Below are 20,655 nucleotides of genomic sequence, written 5' to 3' on the forward strand. Positions count from 1 at the left end.
AAATCAATAGATTTACAAGAAGTATTTTCTTTATATAGCCCGTGTAACACACGGGATCTTAAACTAGCCTTCTACAAAGCATGAACTTATTTATAACTTAAACAATTTACATAGATATTTTACTTCCCGCTCTTGATATTGATATATGAGTGCAAGTTGTTTTATTACATAATTAAGAAGTATCTCATCTTCTACAAAGCACGAGCTTATATCTTAAACAATTTACGTAGAGATTTACTTCTCACTCTTAAATAATGCATGAGTGCAAGCATGGTTGTAAAATAAGGTTTCCAAGGCCGAGTACTCACCCGAGTAGTCGCTACAAGGTAGGCTGCCGAGACAACTTTCTCTAACTCCGCCTAATTACTCGGAGTCGATCAAACGCGGCCAAACTCGGCCAAAATAGGATCTAGTAGGTCAATTCGGGCCGAGTTTGACTTAAAAAATAATAAATTATAATTTATATGCCTATCATATTAAATAATGAATATCATTTTCACGTATTTTGTTATAAATATTGGTAAATTTATGTTATTAGACAAGTATTTAATTTCTGAAAACTAATTTCTTTATAATTACATGTACGAGTACTCCCCGAGTACTCTCCGCCTATGCCGAGTACTCTCAGCTTCCCGGTCGACTGACTAGGGAGTGTCTAGCGACTTTTGCAACTATGAGTGCAAGTTGTTTTATTACAAAGCAGAAGCTCATAACTTAGACAAGTTACATAGAGATTCTACTTTTCACTCTTGATACACGAGAGCAAGTTGTTTTATTATATGGTCCATAAGTACCTGATTTTCTACAAAGCACATGATTATAACTTAATAATTTAAATAAGACATGTTACATCTCACTCATGATCTATCATGTGGTTTGGGGGCGTTGGCACTCTTATCCCCTATTTTTCAAAATTTTGTTGCTTTACACCCCGATGTTTCCTGATTGCATCAATGTACCCCTTGAGGGGTAAAACTGTAACCTTACCAAAAGAGTATTTTCGTAATCTTACCTATATTTATATAGTAAACTTCAGTTGTACACCCTGTGCTTTACCTACGCTGACACGTTTATACCCTGTTTTATTAAAGTCGTCTTCTCCAACAATGTTCCGACCACTCCGGCGATATCCCGACCACCGAAGCAAAACTCGGTGCCGAGTCAGAAACACGTCTGAACAAAACCTGTTTTATTAAAGTCATCTTCCTCATCCACACCCTTATCATTTAAATGGTCATTAAGAGTAACTAAAGGGCTATATAACCGTTATATAATGGCTAGAAATGTAAACAAGACAGGGTTCATGGGATTGAGTTGAAACCGTTATATAACTAAAGGGCTATATAACCGTTATATATTGTCATATCATATTGTATTACAACGTATCCTTTCATATCATATAGTATCATATTATATCATATAATATCGTATCAAATCATATCATATCATATTGGATTATATCCTGCCCTGCCATGTCATGTCATATTACAACGTATTGTATCATATAATATCGTATATCATATATAACATCGCAACCTATTGTATTGTATGTTATTTTATCGTACTGTATTAGGGTGTACGGGGCGTTCGCGGGGAGGGGGTTCGGTGACCCTTGTCCCCGATCGGGAACACCGCCGCCATCAACGCGGGGACCCGAATCGGGGGGGTCGCTCGGTGTGGAGTCACCGCTGTTTGTGCACGAAAATTGAGGAACGGTCATATGCAACGGTCGGATTTTTAAAAAAAAAAAAATTCACTTTTCTAAAACATATATAAATAACCATCCCATTCACTCCATTTTTTTATACTCAAACCATATCAACCTCACACATTTTTTATACTCTCCAACCACACCCACTTCACTTTATTTTTTATACTCTCAAACCACACCCCCTTCACACCGAGCAATGGATAACCAACCCCGCGAGGCCAAGAAAAAAACTAAGGGACGGGGCTCGCAACCGTCTCGTGGTGGTTCGAGCGGTGCAAGTGCTCAACCACAACCCTCTTTCGGATACACTTCACAACCCCCGTTTTTTTTCCAACAACCTTCACACCCCTCGTTTTACAACATCCAACAACCCAATTTCGGCTATTTTCAAAATTTGTTATCAATGGACGCTCCTCCTCAATCCCCCGCCTTCGACCCATATGCTTTTCGTGCCCCACAAGTTCCATCTACACGAGGAAATGTCGAACGTCCTCTACCTATTTTCGACGACGAGGACGATGAGGTAGTGCCCGAAACTCAAAATTTGGGCGACGAGGACGAGGAAGATGAATATAATGTGGATGAAGACGCGGGCAACGATGAAGATGACGCTCGGGAAAAAAAGGGAAAAACGAAGAGCACGAATTGGACAAAGGTCGAAGAAGAGGCGTTGGCAAAGGCGTGGGTACATTGCTCTACCAACAAAAAGAAGGGCAATAAACAAAACCGCGAAAGTTTTTGGCGTAAGATTTTAGAGCATTTTAACAAAACTGTCTGTGGAAGTAACCGGACCGTTCATCAAGTACGGTCTAAATGGAACCCGATGATGACGAAAATAAACTTTTTCAACGGCCTATACCAACAAGCGGTAAAAATTATATTTTTTTTAACATTGTATATTTTTAATTTTTTTTCTAAGTTCATATTTTTTTAACACTTATTTTTTTTAACACTTATTATTTTATTTTTATTATTTTATAATATGTAGGATCGCACACGAGGAAGCGGATGTAAGGATCTCGACGTGATGAAAGTCGCGTTAAAAGAATTTAAAGATAAATTTCCGAACGGTTTTCAACATGTCGAGGCGTGGGAGGTCGTTCGAAGACACGAGAAATGGGCCCAAGTCCCATTGTTGGGTGAGGAAGGTGAAGGTTCGGCACATAAAAGAAAACCCGTTGATGTGGACCCTTCGATACCGGATATGAACGAAGACCCCTCGCCACAAAGACCACAACGGCGAGACAAGCGTCAAGCTACATCGTCCGAGGGAAGCTCGGCCGAGTTGGCGGCACAATTCAAAGAGTACACCGCCATGAAAGAAGCGAAGCAAGCGGTAGAATTGGAGGCGATCGAATTGAGGAAAAAAAGAGAGTCGGAGGCTCGCGAGCTCATATCGGAACAACGCGAGACGACGAAAAACTACAATTACGATCGAGATATGAAAACATTCCTCAAGCCGCACGACGATGCTCCGCCAAGTATGTTGCCGTTCATCCTCGTCCGAAAGCGCGAAATCGCTATCGCTAACAAGTACGGGTGGCCATGCGATTTCTAAAATTTTAATTTTCTAGTTTTAATGTAATTTTTATTTTCTAGTATGAATGTGATTTTTATTTTTCTAGTTTGAATGTATTTTTTTTTAATTTAATGAAATGTTTTTTATTTTATTTTTATTAATATTTTTTTAATTTATAAACATGCATAATTTTACAAAAAAAAAAAAAAAAAAAAAAACCCAACTCCCCTAAGAGGGGAGTGCCGCCATCAAAATGGGGTGTTAGGGGAGTTTAAGAGGGGAGTTGACGTGGCACTAGTTGGTTGGTTGAGCGTAAGAGAGGGGACTCGCCTCTTAGATGAGTGCCCCTTACACCCTTATATTACGTTATAGTTTATTACATCACACTTCACACCACAATCATACCATACCATAATATTAGCTTAGATTTGGTTGGACTTTTAACTTTATCCTGCCATTTACATACGTCTCTTCTAATAAAATCATAAGCCAACAAGCATTCAATCAAAAGACGTTAGTGATAACATACAATATGCAACGAAATTAACAAATGATATACAGTTCAAGGTTTTATTTTGCATTAAATCGAATTACAAATACATAAAAATAAAATGCAAAACTCTAGAGATGAACTAAAGATCCCGCTATCGGTTCGGAACTGGTACCAAATTTCCTGAACCGACTCAATTTTCGGTATCGATTCGGTATTGACATTTAACGTTTTCGATACTGGTTTTTACCTTCAAATACTGGTCCGTACCATACCGGGTAATTTCGGTATCGGTATTATTGATACCGGTACCGGTTAGTACTCCATGTCCATCGTGGCATGGGAAATTAAGTTTATGAAATGGGAGGAGTCTTCTATAGAGTCTATCTTCACACAAACTCGTACCTACGTTCAATGATGGACTCATAAATTTTTTCATGGTGGTGTGGAAAATTTTTAAAGATTTTAGGCCCATAGGTATATAAAAAAATTCGGTTCATATCGGGTCGGATCCGGTCGGTCGGGCCGGTCATGTAAAAAACAAAAGTAAATCAAGCTAAAATTTATGTAATCGTTAAAAATACGCCAAACGTCGTTACACATATTTAAAATGTCGCCGTACGAGTTTTCATTTTTTGAAATCTTTCCAAAACATCATCTAGAGCTACTTTTCAATTTATAAATCTATCCAAACATATAAATCGATCCATAAGTTCATAAAACAACACTAAAGTAGCAAACATATGAATCGCTCCCTAAGTTATCGCTCCATAATTTTCAATTTTCTTTTCAAGACCTACTAATTGTCGATTACTTTTGTCTTTTAAGTTGTAACAACCAAAAACTCATCTAAACAACAAAATCATCCTATTAAAGTCTAGAACAAAAAAAAATCAAAATACATAAAATTTCAAACATTTTTTTTATCATCTCTATAACTCTATTTCTTCTAAAAAACAACATAAAGCAACAATAACATTAAAAAACGTTGGTAGCTTGTATTGTTTGGATTCTGTTGAGTTTGGTGTCCGGATGTTTGCGATTTCCAGCAAGAAAGTGGAGTTGGATGGCTGTTGCGTCGTTGGGGAAGAGGATCGCAGAGGCAGACGAGGTCATGAGAGAGAGAGCGGGAGAAACAGAATAGGAAGGGCGGTTTGGGTTGGCTTATTTTATTATAGTTCAAATTCTGTTAGGTTGGGTTAAGTGGGGTTGGGTTGGGCTAAATTGTTTAATAAGTGAGTTACAAACTTATAAATGATGTAATATTATTATAAAAGTCAGTGTTTAGGTTATATTTTTATAAAAAACAATGTTTATTACAATTTTTTTATAAATTAAAAATATGATTTTTTTTTGTCTAAGGGGGGCGATTGAAATTTTTAAGGGGTGTGGGTGAAAAATTCCAAGGAGTGCGGTCGAGATTTTACCGAAAAATTAACTAAAAAATATTTTTCAAGGGGTGCGGCCGCCCACTCGCGAGTGTGGGTAGGTCCGCCCCTGCCTACATCCGTGTTTAATTAAGAAGAGCGTATCGAAACATATAAAGTTGGCGATATCATGAGTTTAGTTAAGTGGGCCCGTATCAAATAAATGTTATGTAATAAGTTTCAAGTTTCAAAGTGTGTGTTTCTTGGTGTAAATTAAATCAGACCACAACCAATCCTGCATCCGGGTCATGTACAAACATTAACAATAACCTATGTTATGCTCATAAGTTAAAACAATCCAAAATATATGTAGCATACGATCCCTAAGTGGTACCACCCATATATTGTGTCGGCTCTATCCCTTACTACATGCGTGTTTAATACGATTTTGGTTATCGTCCACACACTTACAAAATATACATGGCCACTTCATAGCATTATCACATCCCTTCGCGATCGCTCACACATGGCCTAAGTTTTTCTTGAAAGTATTTACAAACTGCACGGGTGTCCAGTAACCATCGATTTTGGCTGCGACCCTATTTTCTTGAGCACCTTTTGAAAAGCGTTTAGGCAATTACAACTTTACAAGGGATCACCTTGGTCCGCTTAATAGGTGTTTAGAAACTCATCTAATACATCTCTTAACTGAAAGCAGCACACGGAATCATTCACAGGTTATTCCGTTGTCAGTAGAGGTGTATAAATCGGTTTTTTTAATTGGTTCGGTTTTTAACTAAATTGATTTTTTTTAGGGGGGGGGGGGGGGGAGGAGTGAGGACCGTTTTTTTCTTTTTTTTTAAACTGTTTTTTAGAACCAATTTTACATGGTGGGAACCCGAACCGGTAGTAATCGATTTGGTTCGATTAAAAACCGGTTTTAACCGATTCCAAAGATTAAGAATATTAACCAGTCTATAAACCGATGGTTCGGTTCGGGTACCTTTTTTTGTACACCTCTATTGCCAACTACACCCGCATTGTACCTGCAACCTTTGACGATAATCCCAAGTATCTCAGCGTACAAGTAAACATACAATGTTTTGATACATTGGAATAAATGTAGGCTGCTATAGCTTTTTTTTACTGGCAAATTTGGATTATTGACGGACCATTTACCACTGGAGTATCATTGTGCTATCAGCAAAACCACCCGATCATATCCCATTCCACTAAACAATAATGTCTGTACAATAATTTAGAAGGAAACACGATAAATCTGGAAAAAACCCTCTTGTAAGAATCGAACCTAAGACCTGATGGTCCTCAAGTTTTATCTCACCCACGAGATGCCACTAGACTCAAGAAAATAGGCTACAATAGCTACTTAGGAGTATCTTAGAAGTTACTTCAAGAACTTTTAACTAATTGAGACTTTTGAGGGTTAGTATGTCGTGTGGATTACTACTTGATGAAAAAGGCAACCAGTTTGATAATGATCCAAGTACCTTCTATATCTATGCAGTTAAATCACCCAGCAAATTTTATACCTTTAACCAACAAACTTGTTTTGTTACTAAATAATTTATTTATCTTCATTCTACCCAAAAGTGACTGGTGGTGGTGGTGGTGGCAACTGGTGCATTATTGTGGTTAGGGGTAGTGGTTGTTTGTACCATACAACAAAATCCAAAATTTTAACTTAAAAAGGTCTAGTAGGGTTCAAAGCAGTACATCAAATAAAAACTCTTCATAGTTCGTCTTTGCTTGATTCGGTTGTGGCTGTGCCTGTGGTTGCTTGAATGGTCTCATCCGCGCCATCACGGTTCTTTTTAATGAACTCGATGATATCCTCCTTTGTCCTATTTCCTTCATACGGCACCACTTTACCACTTGAAGTTTTGAAGTATAGTGTCGGGTAACCTTGAACTTCAAATGTCTCGCTTGGAATGTCGTTGTTTGATCCATCCTAACACAAAAGTTTTACAAGTCATACACAAAACAAACTACCTGTTTTGACCCATACTTGAAAAATTCCCGTGTTTGACTAGCATTCGATGTAAGAAACAAGTGGAAACTTACAAACTTTGCGATCATGACATCAGCATCATTTTCAAAGGAAACGGCAACTTCATCCAAGATTGGGGCCAGTTTCTTGCAGTGACCACACCACGGTGCGTAGATCTCTAGTAGAACTGTGGGCCCAAACCATAAGCTTAGAAAAAGTGTAAATAAATTTAAGAAATTAAGAAAAATGAAGGCAAAATCTTACTGTTCTTTTTGGAGTCCAAAACCATGTCTTTAAGGCTGTTGGCGACCACCACCTTCACAGGCTCATCGTTGGTTTCTGGAATCGGCTCTGACTTTATAAATGGCTTCACGTTTCCATCCTGAGAATGTCACCATTTTGTTTTATTTTACCTCTAATGGGAAAAAACAAACACAGATACTGCTAAAAGAAACCGACGATCATCGCCTAATGTGTATTTAAAAGCTTATTATCTCCTAAATCATTTTACCAAAGTAATACATACATACCACGTAGTCCTTCAACCAAGGAGCGATTTGATCGACTTCAACGTTTGAGTTGATGAACTTGAGACCATTGGTGTTTTGTACAATAAGAACAGGTGACTGGTCCTCTTTAAGTCCAAAATACTGCACATCCAGATTAACGGAAAATTCAAGATGCAATTAAAGATGAAAGAAAAATAGAAAATGAAGAAAGATGATTTTACCTGCAAGGCAGCTTGACTAGCTTTAAGATCACCCAGAAGAAAGTTTAATCCCTTTCCTTTGTATAAGCCAGCAACTTCCGTGTATTTCGACTTGAAACCGTCAATATTCTCGTGACTGAAATCCAGAAACAACATAGCCTAGCCAAAAGAAGAACAACAAACATACAAACCGTGTTGCTAAGTCACATCGAACTAATTCAGGAAAGAAAAGAAAAATAAGTAAATAAGACGTGTACCTTTGCATCGGGACTTTCGAAGTATTTGACTAGAAATGGTTGGTTGGTTGGGCTTTGGTCGAAGAGTGTCACAAGAGGAATGCTGGAGTCTACAATGAACTTCTCCAAAGCATCGACATCAAATTTCTGAAAGATCACAAGGGACGTGTTAACAGACTGGTGATGAGTAAACGTATAAAAGAATTATCAATTTCTTTATGCGTGTGGCGGTACCTGGAAATCGACAAATAGTTCATCAAACGGCTTCAGTAACCTAACGGTTGGGGTGGTCACTGACGATTCCCCACGGGGAAGGAGTTCGGCATTTGTAGTGTGGCCAAAGTCGTAGTCCGAACGCAACTTGTCGGCTAAAGCGGTGAAATTCTCAAACTCTTCACCGGATAATGTGGGGAAAATTCCTACCTGCAATGATACATCAAACATTTAAGTCATGGGTAAGATTGTAACAAGTACAAAGTTGGTGGGGAAAGGATGAAATAAAAAGCTTACCACAAAGACCTTCTTGTCATCTATAAGACTACCTGCATCTTCTGGAGTTTTGATCTCAAACGATGCAGGACCGACTTGTTTCTTTAGGTATTCAATTATTCCGTCGGCTTCACGAGGGCCTTTGTAGTCTTGAACAACTTCTCCTCCGTTTTTCAAGATCTTGATTGTGGGGAAACCTTGAATCTCAAACTGTTCGGCAAGTCCTTTGTTTTCCTCAGCGTTGGCATCAACCTTTGCCAAAGCAACAGGAGGATCGTGGCTTGCCAACACAGATGCAGCCTTTTCGTACTGCACGTAAAGAATACAAGTAAAAACCATTACTTTTAGCTATACTGCTTTTCAGAAAATATAGGTTGACCATCCAGGAAACAAGATAGATACCTCTGGAGCAAGATTCTTACAGTGACCGCACCTGTTAGAAAATCAGGATGTATTATTCACATGTGTTAGCAACATATTCTATTTCACAATTAATTGGTAAAACAAGGGAAATTCTAGACGAGTAGACGCATAAAACGTCTATACATGCAATTTGAACCATGGATACCCAACAAATTTGAGTACAAAAAAGCACTACGGAATATACGCAACCATTTCAAATAACTTAAAACACAGATACACTAAACAACACGACTAAAAAATTCCAAAATTTCCGTCGAAATTTTTTGAAGCAACTATAATCTCCTAGAGCATCAAATTAAAATTTCTAGAAGATATAGAATAATTTACGACATACTATCAATGAAAACACAATAGGACAGTAAATTTATTAGCAGGGATTCACCATGGATTCACCAGATCTAGATGAGTCGAATAAAAAACTGGTTATTATTAAAAAAAAATGGAGTATATGAACCTGATCTGATTTTGAATTTAAGCGCTCACCACATGCGAATAAATTAACATTAAAAATTACCTAATTATGAGACCTTTATCACTAATTTCTTGAATCACAGATCTCAAATTTCCTTTCTAATTCCTCTCTAAATATCAATTACAAAGTCAGATCTGTATCTAAAACAACACATGCAAGCACACACAAACAGAACAAATTCCTTACAAATTCACAAACAATCAAAAACTAAACCGATCTACATACTTTCAATGCTTTAAAGTTCAAATTCACAATAATTAAGTAATTAACAACAGTCAAACACTTTTCTAGAAGACTAGAAGCTTCAAATCAATAACAAACATCAAATCTACACAACAGAAAAGCGAATTATAAACCGATCTACAAACAAGCAGTGCTTTCAAGTTCAAATTCACGATAAATAACAACATCAAACACTGTTCTACAAGCATCAAATCAATGACAAACAACAATTAGCTAGGTTAATTACTAATTACTAAACCAGATCGAATCTATACAACATAAAAAATGAACAATAAATCGAAGAAATAGTTGTATACCAGGGAGCATAGAACTCAACGACGATGAATTTGTGTTTCGATACGATTTCTGAGAAATTAGAGTGATCTAGAGTCAGCACATGTTCTTTCTCAGCCTCAGTAGCAGAAGAGAACGATGCAATGGAGAATAAGATAGCAGAAATTAAGATGAATGCAGTAGAAACCCTAGCAGACGCCATAGCTGTGAAGCTTTCTCTCTCTTACTCGCTCTCTCTCTAGAAAGTCACAAGCGTTATCGCATGTGAAGATGACCAAGACAAAGGAGCGTATTCAACGTGGATAAATAAGGTGTTTGGTGGAGATGCACTCTATACGACGTCGTTTGGCTTTTATTTTGTCATCTTCGCATCATATATTCTAGATTTTTTTTTTTTTCGATATTCCAGATGTTGTCTAAAAATAAGAAGATAGTCTCCTTTGAGTGTTTGAACAGTAATTGATCCACTACTAGATGGATCAAGTCCAAAACTTCAACCCAAAATTAACTAAAATTTAAGTTAATCATTTTTAAGTTTCAAAGTTTCAACCATTCATAAATGTGAGGAAATGCTAAAATCGATTCATTTATTTTTTATTTTATTGAAATTTATCATAACGAGCACGTCTTAACTCGCAAAATCTAGTTCAGTTTAATACTAGATTATCCCCATTTACAATTCAAACTCAACCCAACCTTTAATAAAAAACTAATTTCTCTTTCTTGAATCTACACAACTCAACCTTTCATTCCCATTAGACTATGGGGTATGGTGCGGGGGTTGGGGCGTGGGTTGGGTACAAACGCACAAGTCACCACCCCGGGTGGGCTTGGGTTTCGGCGTGGCCCCTTGGGCGGGGGTTTCAACCCGGGCGTTGGGCATGCCTAGCGGTCCTCCGTGGCCGGCTCTCATTGGCTGGTTGGCTAGGTCATAGCGGCTATGTTTAAAATTTAAAAAATAGTCGTTTGGCCAAGCCAAACGGTTCACCCAAGTCGCTATAAAACCCCCAACCCCACCGCCTTTTCCACATCGCTACCCCAACCCTTCACTCCACCTACCCGAACCCGCTACCCACACACACTTGATCGATGGCCTCTTGGACGCACGAGGAATAGCTAGCATTGTCATGAGCGTCGTGGACGCGATGAAGGGCCGCCAACCCGGTGAGACCTGTTACTGGCCGGAAGCTTTCGCTAGCTACTAGCACAACGTGGCGAACTACCGACAAAATTTAAACGCGTGCCAACACAAGTGGCGCGAGCTACGACCGAAGCTCGATCGTTTTAAAGCCTACTACGACAGTGTCCCGGGCGGTGATATAAGTCACGAAGACCGGGTGGCGGTGGCCAACATCGAGTTCCGGGGCAAGAAGCGGAAACCGTTTGACAAATTCGCCCTTTTTGAAATCTACCTAACGCTTTAGGATTTTTTTTAAATTTTGTAATCCTTTTTTTTTTTGTAGAATTTTTTAATTTTTAGGAAATTTTAATAATATTTTTAGGCTCTTTTTTTTAATTTTGTGTGTATTTTTTAATTTTAGGCTTTTTTTTAATTTTAATAAAACTAGCCAACCCACGCGGGCTAGCCACGCCCCGTCATACCGACCCAACACGTCACTCACCAGTGGGGGGGCTCGAAGTCCACGTGTCAACCCATACCCCAAACCCCCGCCCCACCATACCCCACGGTCTTAACAACCCAACCCAAACCAACTTTCATTTATTATATATAATAGATAAAGATTTTATATTAAAAATGTGTTTTTTAAACCAAATCTATTTTTAATAAAACTTCTATCGAGATGTTCAAAAAATTATTTTAAGAAATATTGTGTATTTAGTTTTTCTTATAAGTTTAATTATAAAAAAGTTATTTGAGTAATTCAATCGATGAGGGAAATAATAATTAATAAAAAATGGTGCAGGACAAGTGTATGAAGTTGAGCATGTTCTTGGGTCATGACCTAGGTTGCTCCAACTTGTGGTTTCAATTTCTTTTTTCTTTTTTTAATTTTAATACAACCAATATTATTTTGACAAGTGGCAACCAATCTAAACAAAGGTCACCAATGAGGATAGTCTTAAGGAACTAACATTAGAGTTCGAGCTAGGCTTGTAAAAAGCTCGGGTCGACTCGTGACTTGACAAGCAAGCTTATTTAAATAAAAACTATGTTTAATATATATTTTAAGTAAAAATTATATTTGAGTTGTCTTAGTTAGAGTCATCAACCATATACAATTATATAGGCTAGTTTAGCTTATTTATAAACTAGGTTATTTCTCCGCGCTTTGCGGCGGTACGTTATTGCAGGCATTTAATGGGTATCGGTTTCGGTTCGTTTCAATACTGATACGATAATTCACTAAGTATAGAAATCAACATGTATTTATATCGACTGAAAATGAAAAAAAATGATCATTGCTACCAACACCGATATTGTTTGTAAAATATCGATCAATTCAGATTGACACGGTATCGGTAGCGATGATATTCATTTATCGTCGCTGCCAGAGTTGTATAATAAAGAAATATCAGAAATAGAAACCTTAAAAATGAATACATGTACCATTACCAATGTTGTTTGGTACGATATGATAGCTACCGTGTCATATTATAGAAAGCAAAAACAATAAAAATAAATATCGGTACCGATACAAATGTTGTTCGGTCGGTCTTGGTTCGGTTTGGTACGACAATGACAAAGTATCTGCTTTTAATAAAATTTATATCGCAATGTTAGATTAAAAAAACAATCATAGTTAAGAAGGTAGACTTTTAAAAAAGTTGATTTACATAAGCTATTAAAAAGCAAATTATATGATGAATAAAATATTATTATAAAAATTTAAACATATACTCAAAAGGTATTGAATTAGTATCACAACTTTCAAATCATATATATAAAAAAATTAAGTTGTGTGATAGAATAAAATATTATTATAAAATTAAAACAAATAATCTAAAATATTGAATTACTATTCATGACAAATTTAAAATAATATGTATATAATGGGATTGGTTAATAACTTATGAGCTTAACTTAAACGAGTCAAACCAGCGAGCTTCAAGCCGCTCCAATAGTGTGAGAGATGATTAAAAACCCATGTTATGTCCACATTTACTATATTTGCTTGATTCTTTATAAAGAAATAATGTCATATGTATTACACATTTAAGTTGGTGAAAAGGTTTAACGCTATAGTTTTGATAGTCAATTGTAAAAACAACAAAGTTTGATTATTTCATTGGTCAAGTGTAACTGATTCATCGATCATCAACTGTAACTGATTCGACCGATTGGGGCATGAGATACATGTTATGAATGGGCCGATTGTCACGAATGAATGTGATTATGTCCTCCTTCGTCTCAGCACCATCGTATGGTAATAATGTTCCATTTGCAGGCTTAAAGTAAAGCGTGTAGCAACTTCTAACATCGAACATGTCGTTGGGGATGTCATTTGTTGCTCCATCCTAGATAGAGTTAAAACACAAAAGAGAAGTTAAGACATAAACGTGAAAAGAAAATTGACGTTGCTTTTTAAATAACGCCAAAGTTTGGATTTGAACTCGATTTTGGGTCATACTTCGGGGTGTAAACAAGTTGAGCTACTTGTAAGCTACTCGAGATTAGATCGACAAAAGCTTGAAACGAGTTCAAGCTTCTAATGGAGCTCTTTCTATAAGGAAGATTGAGCTTTACATATCGAGCTTGACTAGACTCGGAAGCTCAAACGGGCAGATTACTTATATAATTTTTATTTAAATTATAAAATATATACATAATAGTTAATATTATATATAAAACTATGATAAAAAAAATTAAATAGTATTTCATATATCAAAGTTATAATTATGTGTATCTATATATGTATATATATGTGTGTGTGTATAATTATAATATAGATAAATAACTAATAAATAATAAACAAGTTGTGAGCTTAGGAAATAAATCTCTAAACAAGCTAAGCTCGCCAGGGCTCAACTTAGCTCGGCTCGTTTACACCCCTAAAAAAGGCTTGATCATTGAGACAAGCATATGCAAGATCAAAGAGGACTAGAAAGTTACCAGACGCGCCACTATGACATCATCATCGTTTTCAAACAAAACAGCAATCTCGGGTATGAGGGCAGCAAAATTTCTGAACCGTGCACAAGATGGCACATCGATGTCTAGCAACACTGCATTAAGAAAGATCAAAGACTAAGAACCTGGAAACAACAGCACAAAATATGGAAAATTGTGTCTAAATCCTTAACACTAAACGAAACACATATCAACATGCACTCAACTTATTGATAATCCTTAGAGTTAACATAAAACATAGCACAAACCGTTCTTCTGTGAGTTCAGAACCATGTCTTGAAGGCTATCAGCAACCACCACCTTTAAAGGCTCGTTGTTGGTTTCAGGAATCGGTTGAGACTTTAGATAGCGCTTTAGCTTGCCGTCCTACACACATGTAACAAAGAACAGTCGATAATCTCAAATAAAGCATCTAGAGCATATAAATGAAGAACGTTTTACATAAAAGTAAGGTTAACTAGAAATAATTCACCCTCAAGACACTATGACCTTTTTATTGAGGTTTCACATGATCCTCAAATTGAATTAAGATTGTTTGTAGCAAAACAAATCCTGTATAAATCTTGTATATGTAAAGTTTCTTGTTTGAGGGAAAAAGTTTGTACCCCTTGTTTCATGGGATTCCCAAGTATATTTCTTACTAGAGTAAATTACGATTTTGGTCCCTGTGGTTATATCACTTTTACACTTTTAGCCTAAAAAGGAATCTTTTAACATCTGAGCCCCCAACGTCTTTTATTCTAACCCTTTTGGCCCCTAACACTAACCCCATCCATTTACTTTTACGGGCCAAAAGGGTTAGAAAAAAGACGTTGGGGCTCAGATGTTAAAAGATTCCTTTGTGAGCTGAAAGGGTAAAAGTGATATAAACACAGAGCCAAAATCGTAATTTACTCTTCTTACTATTTTTAAAAGTTTATATAATTATATTACCCAAAGAATTATAAATATAAAAACTAAAAAGTTGGTAGATAAGGCTGGCAAATCGTGTCTTAACAGGTCTAACAGGTTTCTGACGGCGCGCACAACATAATTTCTAAACATGATTACGACTCGTTTAACTACTTTCTACCTCATGTTTATAAAACAGTTTTATGTTTTATGTACAAAGATGAATAAATGATAGATCCTAACATTGTAATTTTAATTATTTCAAAAATTAAAAAAGTCAAAGGGTGTATTTTTCAGTCAAACAGGTCTAATCGTGTCTTAACAGGTACCCAATTGCTAGCCCTATTGGTAGATTAGTAGATTACATACTACCCAAGGACAAATGGAAGAAAAAGTAAAATAGAAAACGCTTACAATTATGGTTCAGGTAAATATGTATGTATGTTTCGGGTAATCAAGATGGGTATAACCTAACACCATACGCATCCCATACCAACGAAATTTTTTTATACTAATCCCATACCCATCTCAGTTTCTGGTTTACCCTTCGGGTTTGGGTTCGTTTGCCATCTCTATGTGTAACGAAAATCACAAAATTATCCTTTTCACAGATTTCTGAAGTTAATATTACCAAAAAAAAATGTTGTATTCTATCCATCCCATGAAAATTTGCAAATATATCCATTTTGTGATATCCATGAGAATTAACTTTACAAATTTACCATTTGATCTCATACTACTTACTAATGCATTAGATTTTAGTTCAGAAAATCCTGTTAGCATGGTATCTGTAGGTCGCTACGGGTTAGAGTAAAAGTCAACTTGTAACACCAACATTACGAAAAAAATGTAGATGTAATATTTAAAGACATACCTTATATTCATTTAACCAAGAAGAAATATCATCAGGCTTTATATTTGCTTTCATGTAGCGTGACCCGTCATCGCTGTGTATGATTATGAGAGGTACTTGATCAAATCTCAGGCCATAATACTGTTCGCAAAAATGTAAACACGCGATTAAGTTTTCAAACTACCATAATAGATTTGGTTGCAAACAACCTACCTTTCTTACGAAAATGAAGAACAATCAACATTTGTCGTCGTAAGAAGAAAACTAACCTCGAGGACATCTTCATCAGTCCTTAAATCGGACAAGGAGAACCTTAGTCTTTCGCGTTTATATACAGCCGCAACATTTTGCAATTTAATCTTGAAAACATTAAAATGCTCATCAGAATCCACGAATAGTGTTACCTATGCAAAAATCAATAATTGTTTCATACTTTTGAAAAAGAATAAATTTGATCATTTTGTTATAGTTTTTGGTTTTCTGCAAGCAAAATAATTGCAAACCTCTTCGTCAGAAAGTTGCGATAGCCACTGCTTAACCGCACTAGGTGTGTTGTTGTCCTCAACAAGAGGAAAGCTAGCATCTATGATGAAATTCCTCATGTCATGAACTTGAAAATTCTGTACAATCACAAAAAATAAAAAAATTATATAATATTCAACTGATGGAAATAGTTGGTAAGCGCTTGAGTCCCTCTAGCAGAGGTCTCATGTTCAAATCCAGCTTACACTGGTTTTCTGCCTTTAACCCTTAAAAGGCCACCTGCCTAACGCAGAAAAAAAAAAAGGTAAATTGCATTGTACGTTCTTTAAGTTTGAGCCAGATTTGCTGGCGATGTCCTTTAAGTGATGAAATTACACTGGATATCCTTTATGTTAGTGTTTGTCATCATAAGGTGTCCTTTTGCCTTAACCCAATCATTTTTTTGTGTTAACTTTTAACATGTGCCATTCAAATGAGGGCATAATGGTCATTTTCACTTATTTTGTTGTTAATATATATTATGTTTATTTTTTATTTTAGTTATTAAGTGAAAATGACCATAATGCCTCATGTGAGTGTCACGTGTTAAGAGTTAACGGAAAAATTTAACTGGGTTAGGGCAAAAAGACACTGCCTGATAAGAAACAGTAAAATAAAGGACATCCACTGTAATTTCATCATTTCATCAGTTAAAGGACATCGCCTGCAATTTGGCTCAAACTTAAAAGACTTAAATGCAATTTATTCAAAAAACAAATGAAAATATATAGTGAACTTGTGCCACACCTGGGAGTCAACAAAGAGTTCATCATATGGTTTCAGTAACCTAAGTGTTGGTGTTGTTACAGATGATTCACCCCGAGGAAGGAGGCTGGCATCCGTAGTGTGAAAAACATCAAAGTCCCAAGAATCCCAGAGCATTTCGTTAGCTATGACCGTAAATTTATCGAATTCCTCACCAGAAAATGTAGAAAATATTCCAACCTACACATATCAACTTCCTTCTCACAACGAAAAACCAAAACAAACTAAGGTTGTTCAAAAAGATCATGGCTCAAGGCTCGCTTGAAACGGCTCGTTTGTAAATGAGCCGAGCCTAAGCCAAGGAGATCGCTCCTTACATGGCTCGTTTAAACTAAAGCCAAAATTTTACTATTAATAAATTCTAAGCCAAAACCATAAGATATATGTAAAAACTATAAATTTTGTAGTTAATAAATTTTGCATTATGTGTTTGTTAATATATTACTATTGTATTTATATAAATCAATATGTGTAAAAGGTACAAAATCTAAAAAAAATTATAAATAAAAATGAGTTGGCTCGAGCTTTTTATGAGCTGAGCTCAAGCTCAACATTTCAGCCCGTTAAGGTAAACGAGTTGAGCATGCGTAGGGCTGGCATATCGTGTATACCCGTACACGATAAGACACGATACACGAAATCCCATACACGAACATGACACGATAACTTATCGTGTCCTTTTTTTCAAACACGAACACGACACGATATACACGAAAATTACCTGTTAATACCTATTAACACGACTGTTCAACTGTTATACACGAAAATTACCTGTTAATACCTGTTAACACGTACAAAAACACGAACACGACATGCTATTTGAGAGTTACAAAGGGAGTTTAGGGTTTTATTTTTTTGAATTGAATGAGGAATGAAAACAGAAAGAAATTAAGGAACCCACACGCACATGGCTGATGAGTTTTATTTAATTTAATTTCTTATCATGTACTAACGGGTATTAACAGGTAAACAGGTATTTAACCTGTTTATACACGAAAATTAACAGGTAATCTCGTGTCTACCTGTTTGGTACGATACCTGTTAAGGCCATACACGATACCTGTTAACTTCGTGTAGGTTCGTGTCGTGTATTCGTGTAAAATTGCCAGCCCTAACTGCCTGCGCTCGGTTTGTAAAAAGGAACTACACGTCTACACTATAATGATGATATTAAACCTGGCAAAAAGGTTGGGCAGGTAGGGCTGAGTGACGGGTCAGACTGGGTTTGGGTCAACGCTTAATCATCATGATATGAAAAGAGATTAAGAGCACTTACAATCGAGATCTTTTCTTTATCGATAAGGCTCAGAGCATCTGCAGCAGTTTTTATTTCGGTTGACGGAGGACATACGAGCCGTTTCAGTGTTCTCACAATACCATCAGCCTCTCTAGGACCTGCATAGTCATGAAAGTCTCTTCCCCCATTTTGTAAGACCACAATGGTAGGGTAACCCGTTACCTCGAACCGATCAGCAACTTCTTTATTCTCCTCCGCACTACCATCCATTTTTGCCAGAACAATTGGAGGGTCATGAGTACTCAGCAATGATGCAGCCTTTTCATACTACTTATCAAAGAAATGGTTAAAACCTCATTAATGGAACAGTGGAAAAATGTTAGTTAGTTATGCATGAGAGTAGGATAAACGAGGTAATTACCTCTGGGGCGAGTTCTTCAACGTATTTGCACAGGAGTTTATGCATCTTCTCGCTGGAAGACGAGGTAAATGTTTTGGTGAGAAATAAATACAACTTGATATGTAACACTGATTGAGATTTAACGGATAATAGACTAACGATATATATAGGCACAAGGCGAAAATGTAACAAAGAGATGTTAAGAGTATGATATGTCATGGTAATGTAGAAACAAACACATAAAAAATTGAAGATAGATATGCATTGTATCTTAAACATGGGATTCAACTTCAATACTGATATCGGTTGTTGACTTGTTTCTAGTTAAACATGTGTTCTTATATCTTGAATTGTAACATACTTATGAAAATTTAGTTAAAATCTTAAAAAAGTGGTAGTGATTCTGAAGTTGAAAAAGAATTCATTAGACCTTAAAGATCAAACTACCAACCAGTGGCGAAGCTTAAGATTTCCGACGGGGGGTCGAAAACGTCGTCGTCATCATCATCATCATCATAATCAGTAAATCCCACCAATAGCAAAGCTAAGGTAGGGTCTGAGGAGGGTAAGATGTAGACAGCCTTACCTCTACCCCGTAGGAATAGAGAGACTGCTTCCAGTGAGACCCCCGGCTCGATAGTAGTTTTGCATCAAGCCTTGGACATAAGGCACATAACACTCAGCAATTGAGACAATTGCCGATTAGTGCATGTACCCCTTTGTCTTTCGGCTATCAACGCCACCACATGATGCATGATTAACCATCCCCCTCTTTTAATGTTATTTTCACGAAATTAGTAAAATAACGTTAAAATTAGTGCACTTTCACTTTTGCCCCCGAGCGCCCACACATATATACATTATATGCGCATACCGCAAGCAGGGCGTGGGGGGTCGAAAACGTATATACCCAAAAATTTCTATAGAACCAGGGGTCGAAAACATATATACCCAAAATTTTCTATGCTAAAACCACATATATTACACTACCGAGCGAAAAGTTCGGGGGTCCCCCTTCTAACCTGCGCCAATGCATTTAAACAAACAGCATTGATCAACAGATATTGATAAACAAACATCAAAATGGAACAACTCATAAACACATATACCAGAACACCATTCGATCTTCAAACAATGATTTCAACAGACCTCACAACAAACCCATATCGAATTAACGTGTGCAGTTCAGATTGAAATGTTAACTAACCATGGAGCATAAAATTGAACGACAAGGAAGCTGTGATCGGAAGCAGCTTGAGAGAAATTAGTGTGATCCAAAGTCAACACATAGTTTTCTGCACTAACATTATCAACAGAAGAGATTGATGATGTTAATAAACTGAGAATCGTTACAGAAATGAAGATGAGTTGACTGTTGTAAACATTTCTTCGCGCCATTGTTGTTGTTGTTGGATTGCTGACTTGCTGTTCATCTCCCTCCGGTTGGGTGGGTTGACTTTTTTTTTCCCTTTTTCAAATCTGGCTAATAAGTAATAACGTTATGAAATAGATTAGAGTTAAATGTCATTTTAGTCAATGTGATTTAGGTTATTTTGACAGTTTAGTTTAAAGTTTCATTTTTCGTCTGTGGGTTCAAAAATTTTTCACCGTTGCCATTTTAGTCTACTAGGTTAACTTCATTCATTTTTTTAGTGAACTATAGGGCAATTCGGCCATATAAAATGACCAAATTGTCTTTCTCGTTAATAGAATGGACTAAGTTAACCCAGTGGACTAAAATGGCAACGGTGAAACCTTTTTGGACCCACAGGCGAAAAATGAAACCTTTGGATTAAACTGTCAAAATGACTCAAACCACAAGGCCTAAAATCACATTTAACTCTATAGATTATCAATTCATTTAAAATATATAAAAAAACTAAAGTTGAAAAAACTTTATAAAATAAAACTTGTAACAAAAATAAATAACAAATTTAAAAACTGGTATATAAAGAAT

The 20,655-nt window shown here is 36.5% G+C and overlaps 2 protein-coding genes across 2 annotated transcripts; both read right to left on the minus strand.

The window, feature by feature from the left end:
• Window positions 1-6,655: 6,655 nt before the first annotated feature.
• LOC110910585 (protein disulfide-isomerase) lies at window positions 6,656-10,335 on the minus strand. Its single transcript, XM_022155211.2, has 10 exons — window positions 9,964-10,335; window positions 8,932-8,962; window positions 8,551-8,838; window positions 8,275-8,463; window positions 8,062-8,187; window positions 7,826-7,963; window positions 7,626-7,745; window positions 7,360-7,477; window positions 7,170-7,282; window positions 6,656-7,056 (listed from the first exon to the last, which is right to left on the minus strand). Exons 1-10 carry the CDS (start codon window positions 10,140-10,142, stop codon window positions 6,838-6,840), a joined length of 1,521 nt encoding a protein of 506 aa, XP_022010903.1. The 5' UTR covers window positions 10,143-10,335; the 3' UTR covers window positions 6,656-6,837.
• A 2,714-nt stretch (window positions 10,336-13,049) lies between these two features.
• LOC110910584 (protein disulfide-isomerase) lies at window positions 13,050-20,161 on the minus strand. Its single transcript, XM_022155208.2, has 10 exons — window positions 19,906-20,161; window positions 18,720-18,771; window positions 18,338-18,625; window positions 17,044-17,241; window positions 16,278-16,394; window positions 16,044-16,178; window positions 15,796-15,915; window positions 14,279-14,396; window positions 14,013-14,125; window positions 13,050-13,417 (listed from the first exon to the last, which is right to left on the minus strand). The coding sequence occupies exons 1-10, from the start codon at window positions 20,094-20,096 to the stop codon at window positions 13,208-13,210; spliced, it is 1,542 nt and encodes a 513-aa protein (XP_022010900.1). The 5' UTR covers window positions 20,097-20,161; the 3' UTR covers window positions 13,050-13,207.
• Between the last annotated feature and the right edge of the window lie 494 nt (window positions 20,162-20,655).

This window comes from Helianthus annuus, chromosome 15, assembly GCF_002127325.2.
Source record: "Helianthus annuus cultivar XRQ/B chromosome 15, HanXRQr2.0-SUNRISE, whole genome shotgun sequence".
Classification (NCBI taxonomy): Eukaryota; Viridiplantae; Streptophyta; class Magnoliopsida; order Asterales; family Asteraceae; genus Helianthus; species Helianthus annuus.